This window comes from Protopterus annectens, chromosome 3.part0 (genome assembly GCF_019279795.1).
Source record: "Protopterus annectens isolate FY-2018-M chromosome 3.part0, PAN1.0, whole genome shotgun sequence".
NCBI lineage: Eukaryota > Metazoa > Chordata > Ceratodontiformes > Protopteridae > Protopterus > Protopterus annectens.
Genome location: NC_056731.1, coordinates 1,941,222,754 through 1,941,236,842, shown reverse-complemented (window position 1 = coordinate 1,941,236,842; position 14,089 = coordinate 1,941,222,754). Strand labels below are relative to the sequence as shown.

At 43.3% G+C, this 14,089-nt stretch overlaps 1 protein-coding gene across 1 annotated transcript in view; it reads right to left on the bottom strand.

Annotated features, from left to right (window-relative positions):
* LOC122797198 (KAT8 regulatory NSL complex subunit 1-like) overlaps window positions 1-14,089 on the bottom strand; it is a 1,944,458-nt gene that overhangs the window by 1,802,019 nt on the left and 128,350 nt on the right. Inside the window, exon 2 of the mRNA XM_044066025.1 lies at window positions 2,674-2,815. Coding sequence (XP_043921960.1) covers window positions 2,674-2,815 — 142 coding nt within the window. The remainder of the gene's footprint in view (window positions 1-2,673; window positions 2,816-14,089) is intronic.

The following is a 14,089-nucleotide window of genomic DNA, read 5'->3' as shown; positions in this document are numbered from 1 at the left end:
TTCATTTCTTAAAACTGAAAAAGAAGAAAGAGATAAGAAGGGAGAAAGAAAGTCAGAAAGAAAAAAGAACAGCAGCACCTGTTTACAATCCCTATTACACTTAAACATAACTGATAAAGCTTTACTTTATAGCATATAAAGAAAACCACACACCAGAAAAATAGCACTATTTAAGAAAAAAATCTTTACTTACAGCTTTCTCCCTCCTCTTCCCCTCTCCAAAGCCCTTTTCCAAACATCAATGACATGAAGTAGGACATATGCTTTAGAATCCCCACAAGTCGAACAAATTCTGAAAAAGTCCAATATTTCCAGATTTTCTTCTGTCATATTTCACAAATATAATTATTGCATTGTAAACCCACATTACGTTACTGGTTTTATACCTGTTCTTCTCCATCTCCCAAATCCTGTCTGTGCTTCATTTCCAACATACTCTTGATTCTTCTAGTTAACTCTTGTGCTCCTTTCCTTCTCTCCAACATTTTCCATTGAAACATGGATAAGGTTTCACAGGTACAGTCTCTCTGTGGTCTTTTTTACCAGACGAACAAGAAGCAGAATCTCCTTCTGTTTCACAGCTTACTTTTTGTTGGACAACCTTTTGTATTTCCTCCTCAGCATGTACTTCATCAAAAAATTATTTTGTCCCTCCAGGGAGGAATACCTTGAAGACAGCTGGGTACAGCAGTTTGAATCTTGCACCTGCATCTAGACATTCCCTGAACAGTGGAATACATTTGCTCCTCTTCTGCCTGGTGTACAATGAGTAATCATTTTCCACAAACAATCTACTGTCTCCCACTTTTAGTACTTTGTCCTTCTGTCACAGTTTTGTCAGAATCAACTCTTTCTGCTGGTGGGATTGCCTCTTTACTATTAAAGGTCTAGGTTGCTTTCTTATAGCCAGGTTTGGAGCATACACATGATGTGCCCTTTCAGCTAACAACTCCTGCTGTGGAATACCAGTCCAGTTGCTTATTTGTGCTTTCATAAGATTAATGCAGTTTGTTTCTTCCAGCTTCTCTGGTATAGCTGAAAATCTAATTTTCCCTACATGCTCCGTCCTCTAATTCTATTATTTTTTGAAACATCTCTTCCTGAGCAGTCTCATATTCAGCCAGCTCTTTCTTCATTTTTATGTCTTGAGTTTTGCAGCTTTATCACCTCATCTAAATATCTCTTTAAAGCTTCTTATATTTTTTCCAATCTTTTGTTGTTTGTGTTGATATATTCCATCAGTGTTTTGTTTATTTTCACCAGGTCTGTGTGCAGTCATCTTACATCTTCCTGTAGGTTACTGGACTTCATGTCTGGAGATTGCATTGTTTTTTGCTGAACAGCTGTAGAACTTTCATCAGTCAGCGTTTCTTCCTCACTTTTTGTAGCTGATTTTTTTCAGGTCATCTGTATTTCTTTTTTCCTGGCATCCAGGCAGTACACTTACTAGCCAGTTAAAGAAATTTACCCATAAACACAAGTCTACTAGCCTTCTCTGCTGAGTTTCTGTCATCACACTGGGTGAGCTAGAATTATGCTGTTTCTCAGTGTGCAGCCATCTTGGAAGTCTGCTTGTCATCTTCATCTGACTTTTATTACCTGTCAGAGAAAAGTCTGATGGAAAGTGGCTGAACTCCTGCTCATTTGTTAGACTGCTGTTGTTTGCACTACCCAAGGAAGGAAAAGTGTTCAGCTGCTAATCCCTCAGCAGCATAAAGGGATAAAGAGAAATTGTTTGTGCTGTTGTTAACTGTTATGTGTTTTTGCTACTACTGAAGAGTAATTACTGTGACAAGTAGTGCAACCGTTGCACTCTCTGCAACCTTACCACTAAAATGATTGTTGACTAGTTTGCTTTCTTAAAGCTGATCAGGCTAAAAGAATAACCAAACTTGTTACTTTTTACTTACTTTGTTGTTTAGTCAGTTGCAAAGCAGTGACTTAAATAAGTAAGTTTTACCAGTTGTGATTTACAATACAATTATTTTATTTCCCTTCAAAACACTGTATGTTTTTAATGCATTCAGCTTTGTATACACACACACACACACACACACAGACACACACACGCATGCATATATAGGGAAAAAGGGGGATGTTAACAATGGGGTATAATTTTCATGTTATGTTGTGTTGTACCCAGTTCTTCTAGTGAAAATATTGGTTTAAATACACATCAGTGAGACTAAACTGCAACCTCAGTGATTACTGTGCTATTTGCTATACATTTTGACATTACAGCCACACGTATCTAAGGAGCTTCAACTAATGAAAATCTGGGAAAAGAACTGAAATCCACCTCTGATTATATCCCAAACATATGAAATCATGTAGCAATGATGCTTATGATAAACATCAGCTCTGTGACATAAATTTCTGGCAATTGCAAAATACAGCAAGATTAGACTGTTGCATGAGAATTCTACTGTTTTCTTAGAAAAACAACTCCTGTACACAGATTCCAAAAATGTTGCCTTTTAAAGTACATTTAACCCTTCACTTTTAGCATTCTGAAACCTGCCATTGTAAGTCTTAGTTTTATCATAATATCCTAAGTTTTTGCTTACAAATGGGATCACAGTTCCCAACTTTTATTTTTTGTTTCCCACCATTATAAACCTACCCTTCTTTCTAAGTTTATAATCTGATTCTATCAAAGAAAAGCCAATTTACCTTGCTGTAGCAAATCTGCCTATAAATATCAGTCTGCTTTTGGATCCGGTACTCCAAGTCAGACACCTGTGCCTGCAACCATGTCCAACGGCTAATAACTGCAGCTCGTTCCATGATCCATCGCCATTCTGCTTCACTCTGCCTGAAACAAGGAATAAAAAATACATTAAACTGAGCCAGACACCCTTACAATACTACAGTATAGATATAATTACAGTAAATTAAAAATGGTTAAAGTAAATATACCAAGCTATCGTAGTGTAAATGAAGTACATTAAATGTCATCAAGAAAAGGTCAGGAGTACTAATAAAATCTCTTCTTGCTTCTACAAACTCCATCTGAAAAGGCATAATTTGAAAGTGCAAAAGTTATGGGTGTTCACCATTATGCTGGATGTGACTACAGCTCTGGTTTTAGGAAAAATTAGGACTGACATTCCACTTGCTGGGATGGCTCAAGGCACAAAACTTTCTAAGTGGCTAAACTTCACAGATACCTTGCATAATACACTGGCCAAAGGATATAATATCATTCCAAATCAAGCAAAAGACAAAACAGGTAAAGACAGAGTTCCAGATGGCAGGCAGAAGTAATAAAAAGATCCAGTTAAAAAAAACTGACAGCAAAATACAAAAACTGTAAGAGGTTAAAACATTCTGAAATATAAAGGGTCTAAAAGAGCTAGCAACTTCTGAAGACCCTCCAACTGAGCAGAGGAATGTGCCACTTAAGGTATCACACCACAAAGGAAAAAAGGGTGAATAAAAAATGGTCACAATCGTTCATTCTCAGTAGCAGATCGCTTTGAGATAATGGCTTAATGTTTTGCTATTTAGCCAACTAAGAGACAGATAGCATTTCTACAAGCATGGTACTAGACTATGTAAAAAGAAACTGTACATAAATAACCCTATAGAGAAACAATCACAGATATGTGCGGGAAAAACGGACTATATAAGCCCCATAGGCGGGAATACACAGCATAAACGATTGTAGAACTGACCTGCAGGCAGAATGACAGGAGTAGGAGAGGGTAGTCACTTTCGAGCGCAGAGGTGGGGTGTTGAGGAGTCCAGGTACATGGTCTGGCTCCTAGTCCATCATCATGAGGCCCAACTCATGCAGGGCCAGGTCCTCTGGGGAGCATACAGGGCTGAGGCATGGGACCAGTTGGCTCATGATCTCACCAGTGCCACAGGGATTCCAAGGACTGGTGAACAGGTCCGTCACCACCATGCGGACCTGAAGAGACGCAAGCAGGACCAACTGAACCTTTGGATCCAGGAGGCCCGGCAAACACCCAACGCCCCACTACTGAGTAAGTAACATTTAATTATGTATGTAAGAAATTAAACTAGCTGATATTATGGAGATGTGTATTCCAATATTACTTCATTTATATTACAGCTGCAGGTGTCCGTTCTGCAAACCGCAGAGCCTATGGCGATAGGCTGGTGCGTTTGTGCCACCAGGCAGGTCAGTAATCCACTACCAGTAACTGTAAAGAAATATAAAAGTATGACAGTCAGCAAAAGAGTGCAGTGTAGTCAGTAAGGAATAGAATCTGCAAGTAACAGTGTGAAAGTGTATGCAAGTATTGCTTGATTACAAAAGTGTGTTTCAGCCTGTAAGTTTAACCTAAACATGAAACTGTCCAACATATATTCTGAAAAAAAATGCCCTGCCTGTAAGAAAATAGTACACAACCTGCAGCAGGCTGAAAAGTATAGCTGCAGAAGATGATGAAATCACATGTGTGAAATATATCCCTGTGGAAATACTCAAACATGACAGAAGTGAGACTGCTGGAAAGGATTGTAATAACTACTGGTAAAACATGTCAATAAAGCCTAGAAATACCATCCTGAATAGTAAAATGAAAGCAAGTGAGAGAGTGTGAGAAAGTGTCATGAATCCAGCAATACAGTAGTAATAACCCCTGAATAAAGTATACTGCAGTCAAGACAGAATGAAATGCATGTGAGATGCAAAACCAAACAGCAAAGTCTATGCAAAGTGTTGCTGCATCTGGAATGTGTATCCCAAAGTCTGGATATGTTGCTCTCAGTCTGCAATATGCAGATAGGATGATTGTCTGATATACCAAACATCCACACTTGTCTACAGCTATATAAAGCAAATGTAGCAGGATGATGTAGCTGAACAAAGCTAGATATGAATGTGTATGAAGAACCATAAAATGTATATTGATGTTGCAGTAACAGTCCTATCACCAAGTTGAAATAGTTATCATATAGGAAACTGTAGTTAGAACAGTAGTGTGTATATAACTGTAGCTATTAGAAATGTACAGCATATGTATTGTTATTCAAGGTGTTAATATTACTTTCTTCACCCCACCCTATAACCACATATAACCCATTCCACGTGAAAATGGTATGTGCAATCACAATTAACACCCCTGGACGTTTGTCCTGTTGGGTCATATATATTTGCATGTCTGTTGATGCATCTGCCCTGTTCATAGATCCACACCTGATGGCCTGTTGCCATCAATTAACCCTGCATGTTGTTGGACTGTGTATTTCTGTTCAAATTATGCATGTGTTATGCACGCTGTTCAATGGTGTGAATATCTGGGTGTTTGGTTAATGGGAATACTAATGCATGCTGTTACAACTAATTGTGAATGGTATTATATGTCACTAACCCAAACTGTCATGACATAATGCAAAACATAGTACGACAGGGAAGGCGGGTTCCAGCGGACCCACCTCTCCCACCTAAGCTGGCGAGTGCACCTGGCACTAGTGCTGAGTCCAGACCCTCCTCCGGTGGCCCTGTGCCACCTGCGGGTGGAAGCGCTGCAGGGGATGGGGCTCGCCCCCCCCTCTGCAAGTGTGGCCAGAGGAGGACCACCACTCACCCTCCATAGCGTCCGGACTGTGGTGCATAGGGAGATTCGGGACTCTGTTCTTGAGCCCCTACGCCAGCTCGAGGCATGGGTGGCGCAACTAAAGGGCATGCCTGTTGCCCCGCCTACATAGCCCCCAGCACAGCCCCATCCTGGGCAGTGAAGGAACAGTGGCAACTGCCTATGGGTGGGGATATCAGTTCCACTGTTGCCATCTGTGGGCTCATGGGCTCTGGATATCCAAACCTCCATCCCCGTCAATTGTGTAACCCCCCCACACGTGTCATACACCGCCCCTGTATGCGTCTTGTTTGTCTTGTCTGTTTACCTACCCAACCTACCTCCCCAGCTGTACCGACTTCCTTCACCTGACATACCACTCTCACCTGAAAAAAAAAAAAAAAAGGGCACTCTGTACCCACAAAAAAATTACGCCCCATACACAGCTGCCCATTCCGCACACATATCTACTGGACATGGAACCTATCAATTACAATTGGCTGTACAAGTATTATTGTTGTCCTGACACCTCTCTCAGGGGTGGAAGGTTTCAAATGTCACACCAAATTACATACATATGCACAGCTGTTGCTGATGAAGAAATGGGCAGCTATGGACCTTACCTACATCCCTCCTGCACATCCCAAGCTTGTTTCCCTACTGTCTTACCCTCTTTGTGACCCCTTTTTCACCACTTTCCTGTCTCCCCATTTTCTTTCAAAGAAAATAGCGCGGGTGTGCGCCAGAGTAAGCACCGTTAAGCGGTTGTAAGCGGGTGTGCGCTTGTGTGCGCGGAGCTAACCGCCAGTGCGCATGCGTGAGCTCCCGCAAACCAGCGCTAACCCGGTTACAACTGCTTAAAAGTGCCTTAGTCACTTTGATTGACAGGTCCTGTACTCAGTTCAAAAGCAAAATAAAATCCCACTGTGAGTCCCGAACCCAGGACCTTGGAAACAGTAGTCTGCATGACTTACCACTAAGCCATGACTCTTATACAAGAACATTGTGCTAAAATAAATATATCATGTCATAGTAGGAATGAATGTAAAAGGAATATAGATGTGTAGTACACAAAGCATGCCATTTAGAATTACTATCAAAACTAGTGGATTTCCATAATAGTAGTGTGTGAACAGAAACAGCCATGCTAGTTGGAAGCTAGTAGGTAATAATGTCACTATAGCACCTTGCAAGCCACACACATACTCACAGCAGGATAAGCACTGCCCATACCCCACAACCTCTTACAGGAACACATCTGGACCAAGTAATAAAATATGTGGAGCAAAGACCCAAAACCAGGGACACATTACAAATAATGTTACAACAAACGCAGACAGTTCAGAGAGTAACACGGTCTGCACTTTATGGGATGTTTGGAAGGGTATGCAGTCTGAAACTTGAATGTTTGTCACCATATTCTGACTTCAGCCCAGAGTGACTTGCCAGAAAAAGGTGTGCATGAGATATTGACCAAAATATGAGGCAGAAATGTGGACAACCTGCAAATATCTGTACACATGACGGGTCTGACACCACCATATTTGAATAGTTAAGAGCCTAGACATAGCAACAGTGAATGACTTACAGGGATGCCCCACAGACCCCATGTGAAATGTACAAACAGTAGGCAGAAAGGTGTAACACATGCAATGGTAACCATGGAGTCCTGAAAGTATTCATCACTTGCATGGCAGAAAAAGTGTAGCAATACATATGCTCATACTAACCCACAGTCACAACTGCAGCATACCAGACATTTTAATGGGTGTACCCCACTGATATGTACCACTCCATGAGGCACATAACAGATGAACCTGAAAGTCTCTGGGGCCTGCTCAGCAGCATACTCAAATACCCTAATAGATGTCAAGGCCCACACCATGGCCAGACCACACTGCATGCTGTAACACCCTAGCAGATATAGCAAGCATTCCAAGGTGTGAATGTACATGGAAAATAGGAAAGCTACAGCAGCACACTACAGTCAAGACAACTAGCAGGCATACAAGTAGTGACTGTAAAGGGAAACTATTGAAGCCTTAACAACAAAGTTCAAGCAAAAGTGAAAGGAAAGCACACACACACATTAACAGTAGTAGTAGTTGTAGGTGTCAGTGTACATACACAGTTAGTACAGGAAACTGGAGAAATGAATGGAGGAATGTTAATCTACAACACACCTGGAAATATGAGAGAGATACCAACCTTTACACTCACAGAACATCATCCACAGCAGAACAGCATGGTCCCTGCCCTTAAAATCTGAAAGGGCTACGCCTATCTCACATACCTTTTTATAGCACTGTTCTGAAATCACAGTGAGAACTGCAATCAGTACACAACTGGCTGCATGCAATTAGCAAATGCTGGCTAACAATTGGTGCAGAGGCCATCACATGGGCATATGCAGATACCTACAAAAGTATGCTGTACTCCCAGTCCACACATGCAATACTTTCATTGCACCCTGAGAAGGACGTGAGAGACAGACAGACAGAGAGAGAGAGAGACAGAGAAAACTGCAATTAAGCAGACACAAACAAATTGTTCAGCAACAGCTACCTGAAAGCTGACAACTGGGAAGTGGAGCAGCAGGACAGAGAACCAGACAGCAACACAAGCAGCTGTGACAAACACAGGTAATGTAAAGTAATACTATAAAGGTGTACATACTGTGAACTCTCCATATGTGTCATTGGTCTGTATCCATATGTATATGAAGATGTGTAAAGGGCAGGGGACATACAGCAACTATCAGTGAAGGCTGTACATACATCTGTATGTGAAAGCATCTATGTGAACATATCAATGTTGGTTGATTGTAGGTTGTAGTGCCATGTACAAAGTAGGTTTCACAGTTATGTATGCTTAGCAGTATGTTAGTGTGTGTATACAGTATGGTAGACAAATATGTTGATATACCTGTCTATCATATGGATACGTATGTATGTCAACATATGTATGTGTGTGTATATGTGTATATATATATATATATATATATATATATATATATATATGATATGCATATATGTATACATACATAGAGAGAGAGATGTAGGAATACATAGACAGATGTAGATAGAATATTGTACAAACATATCTATGTAATGCACACATACAGATATAGATATATGTAGATACATATACATAGACAGACTGATCTGACTATCTACAGGTATGACTGTATATGACGACCTGCAACACAGCCTGTCCCACTCCCTCTGTCACTCACACCCCCTCTGTTTCCCCCCCCCTCCACATCTATAGCAATATATGTACATCAATATATATATGTGTATATGTATACGGACATATATATATATATATATATATATATATATATATATATATATATATATATATATCTATATACATATAGATATATATATATATATATATATATATATATAGAGAGAGAGAGAGATTCCGAGTGAGGCACATGTGTACAGATGTATTGCAACAGGTGCCTGGTGACAAAGGCATGGAGTGAACACCAGTGTCAAAACCGGAGTACCATACCACATTCCAGATCACCTACACCAGTAACCACCAGATATGTGATTGGCTGCCCACCACTGCATGTGTCAGGGGTGAACAGGATCATAAATGTGTACAATAGTGGCCCCAATGATATTCACAGTGGCACACTATCCCTGGAATACCTGCACATGGTATGTGTCAGCGGACATGGTGTGTCAGCTATGGACATGTAGGCCGGTGTACCCCTCCACACCACATAATGGATGTCATGGTATGGACCTCACATGACAGCTACAGATATGGAGAAGGACACAGTGACATGTACAACACTGTCACAATGCACTCAAACACATTACCAATGCACAGTGACTGACAACACCACAGAGTACACATATGCTACCCACATAGAGGTTACCACTCCCAGATTTACATATGTAAGTCACACCCATGACAGATGTCCAACAACCATAGTAACACCTCACACCATCCACAACCTACATGTCTGCTGTGTGTCGTCCGTGCCACTGCAATAGATTGCACATGTGGAGGTAAGAATTCCTACCCACAGATAAGACATACCCTGCAATAAACCACACAGTGTTAAGAAGCAAGACTCCCCATGAGTACGTCACACATACCCCTGCTGAATGTTAGTCAGATAGGTAATATGCCATATGAGTCACCCTGTGTAACTGTCTGACAGCAGCAGGTACCATCACACCACATGTGTCACAATGGTCAGGGTAGCAGAACAGTACGCTGCTGTAGTCCCAGGGGCAATAGCATATTGTATAGTATTGTACTGTAATGTAATGTATTGTGTTGTATTGTATTGGTATGTTGAGGTGCCTCCTTCGTGGAGTGGAACCACTGCTGCTGTGCGCCAGTGTACATGTACATATCCTGTAGTCAGGCTAGTGTTACATAGCACTTCTATATGTGTGTTTAGCTCCTGTCAGAGTTTATGTAGCATGCAACTGGGGATACCATCAGGTCCCATTCATGTTGTATATTCTGCTGTCCTGAGGGTGGCTCTCACCTGGACATCTGTGATGACAGGGAGGTTACAGTCAGCTGGGATAACTATGTCTTATTTTGGGGGAGAGGGCGGGTGACACCTGCACTGAACCTGTCTGCCACAATGTTGTCGATATCTGTGGTGTCAGTGAAATATTTGTTGTTGTGTACTAACTATGGGCATAGAGGATGGATCCTGACTAGGTTGCTAACATAACTGAAGAAGGCCTTCTGGTTATCTGTAGTGTCCCTCTTGATTTCCCTCTCAAAGTTGCCCATGGATTTTGTATGATGGAAAATAGATCCTTACTAGTGCTGCTCAGACATTCCCTCCCTTTATGGAATTATGCTCTGTCTTGCAGTAGCTTCCATCTTCTGTAATACAACCTGTCTATGGCTGGGGTCCACCAGACAGGATGCTGTCCCTTTGTGGAGAGTGTCTTGGTCATATATGGGATTGCATGATCCATGCATTCTCGGAGATGTTTGTAGAAAGCAATTTTGTAGGGGTCAGCATTGTGGGTTGTATCTGCCACTGGCCCAGTGGGCTGAAAGGATACCATGTCACTGTTACAAAGTGTAAAGTTTGTATCTGTAATGTTATGCACTATAGTCGTTTGTGCTGGTGGTGGAGGTGGGATATGTATATCTAGGGCAATCAGTGTGTGGTCAGCTCACAGTAGTTGATGACGTAAGCCATACAGTACCTAGATACAACCCCCCAGAGTGAGGAGGTGCTCTTGACCTGAATCAGTGTTCTGACTGCTGGGGTTTGGTAGTATGTCGTATGGAGTGTGCCAGATACTGTTGCACAGTTGCTGGTTGAGCACTGATACCTGGCCATCTACATGTGTATCCACCAATAGACAGACAGATGCTACATATGTGAGATATGTTGTATCATAACAGTCGAGTAGCATGTGTAGTATGTGTGCCAAATTCTGCTGACATATATTGCTGATACCAGGTTATTTTCTTTCTCAGGTACATGGCCCACCAGAATCCCACCTACTCCACAGCTGAGGATGAGGAGATACACCAGAGCCTGGTGCGGATTATGCAATACTCTTTTCCTGCACCAGCCAGAATCAGCAGGAGAGGGCTGCACTGTGGCAAGACCTTGTCCGTCGGGTAAATGACATAGGCACGCATAATAGGACATATGAGCAGGTACGACATCACTGCAGTAATTTAATCAGACATGTCCGTCAGCGTGCATCGGATATCCACAGGCAACAGGTCGCCACAGGTGGTGGGGTGGCTACACATCCCCCACTCACCAGACTGGAGGGACTACTCATGAGTGTAGTGGCTCCAGTCTGCCAGCAACAACAACAGCAGCAGACATGCATTATGATGGAGGCTGGAGCCACGCAGCAGCAAGACAGTGAACGTGCAGGTAATATGCCATATGTATAGTTGACTGTTGTGTACACTGGTAGTTAATGCATGTGTGAGGTGTGTCCTTGGTTTGTAGCTGTCATCATAGTATTTAATGTGCAAGTGTGATATCCTCAATATTAGCAGCTGACCTGTGAAAGGTGACTGTTGTACTACTGACCTGTATCATACTCAGTAACAATGGCACAGTTGTGCCCACTGACATTAGTTTCTTCACATCTGCAGGACCCTCTGGTATAACAGCAATGCAGCCTATCCATGCTGGTGAGTGTGTATTAACAATTCCTGTAATAGTGTCGATAGTAATAGTACTATTTGGCTCACTTAGTAGTGCTCTTTGTATGCATGTAGGTGTGTCTGTGTGTTGATATCATGCATACTGAGTACTGTACAATTGTGTGAAACTGTGTGCATGTGTGCATGTGCGCATGTGTGTGCATGTGTGCACCTGTGTGCATGTGTGCATGTGCGCATGTGCGCATGTACGCATGTGTGCACCTGTGTGCATGTGCACCTGTGTGCATGTGTGCACCTGTGTGCATGTGTGTATGTGTGCATGTGTGCACCTGTGCACGTGTGCATGTGTGCACCTGTGCGCATGTGTGCACCTGTGTATGTGTGCATGTGTGCACCTGTGCACCTGTGCATGTGTGCACCTGTGCGCATGTGTGCATGTGTGCACCTGTGCACGTGTGCATGTGTGCATCACTGGTAATGTGTAGACATTGTAAACTGTGTTTCCTGTTTCCCTCCCACAGGTTCTGTTGCTGCTCTGGTGTCATGTAGCAGGGAACCTGAATCCGGTGCCGTGGGTACTGATAATGATGACATCTGTGTAACGGCACAGGAAAGTATGCCAGGGTCCGTCATTGGTCAGTCGATTGACAGTACACAGCTGTTGACCCCATCAATGTGCACAGTTATCCTGCCAATACACCCTTTGTCACCAATGTCCCTAGGTGATGGACAGCATACAGTGGGCATTGACCAGGGTCATGTGGTATCTGTGGCACATGCCTCCCCACATAACAGCCATGGGCATGACCCAGAAATGGTACCACACAGACAGATGTCCAGGGGTTCTCGTGGGAGCATCCGTGGGCGTACTGCCCCTGTCAGACGTGCCCACAGAGGTCTTACAACCTCAGCTATGTTTCGGGCTGTCATGCAGGCACAGTCACGTATGGAATGGTACACCAGACAGGGTCTGAGGGAGATGACAGCATGTCGCACAGCCATGACTGACAGTATGCATGACATTGCGGCTGCCATCCGTGATTTCACCGATGTCATAGACAGACGTTGTGGGGACATATTAGACCGGTTCCACAACTACATGTCCATGAGCCAGGGTGATGGTGGGCAGTTGAGGCGTCGAAGTGGCCGTATGCCAGCAACAGCAGCAGCTGGCAGTCGTCGCGGACGACAGTAGGGCCGCGGCCGCCCCGTAGTGCCAGCAGCAGCCCCAGCAATGCTGGGTCTGTGCCGTCATCAGACCGCCCCAGGAGACCACGTGCAAGTGGCTCTGGCCAGGCCCGACAGGGATCTGTGTCCAGTCAATGAACACCTGCTTCTGATGACAGTACCCAGTCTGGGTTGGTACCGGATACGGTCCGTAGCACCCCTGCAAGGCACAGGTACCATGTCCGTGGCCAGAGACACTGATCTGTATGACCTGGCAGGTACAGTCTGTGGCTGTCCACAAACACCAGTATATGGCAGCCATGAGGTGGAACTGTGTGCATCCATACACACATGCGAATTGACAACACCTAGGGCTACCGCATACACGCAAACACTGCATCAACATTGCCCCACCTTCTACTGCTGTCCCTCACCAACACACATACACATACATGTCAATTGGTGGTATCGGTGGCTGACTGAGGCATACCAAGTTCACACCCTGTGCATATGATGAAACTGTGCCACCTCCTGCAATCTGTAACAACTGTGCAGGTACAGGTTAACATGTTGCTGATGCACAAGGTGACCACATAGATGTGTAGTAATAGTATCATGTTGTTAACAGTACTGTGTGCTGAATTAATTGTGGGTATATCACAGCATGCCTGATGCAGTAAGTGTGTGATTGTCATGTCCTGTTGTCTACACCCATGGTAAGTACCATAGTGTATCATCTGCACATGTTGGCATACTGGTGGTAATGATGTCAACAGAAGGCTACATACATAGGTAGCACAGGGATAAGGTAATGAATGTAGTAATACACAATGATGGACATGTAAATTGCAAGTGGCATGTTGCCCACACTGGACTCTGCAATGCAGATGTTTGAGGATGTTGATATGTGTACAGTACTACACGACTGGTACAGGACACACAGGAGCACCCTAGCACTGCATGCTCATATCTCATACCATGCTAGACAGCCCCAACACACAAAACTAACTGTCACAGGAGGGAGAGTCCCCATATATGTCAGGGATACTGTGGTGGCAGGCCAGGTAGCATACATCCTACTAAGTATGGAACCCCTGAGTGAAGGCTCAGTGTCTGTTATTTGACATGTGTATTACTGCAGGTATGAGCACATGGGTTTCCATCCAGTTATTGTACATCCTGACAGTACATGGTCTGTACACTTGTGTGCACTGAGACTGGACCCTAGCCATCTG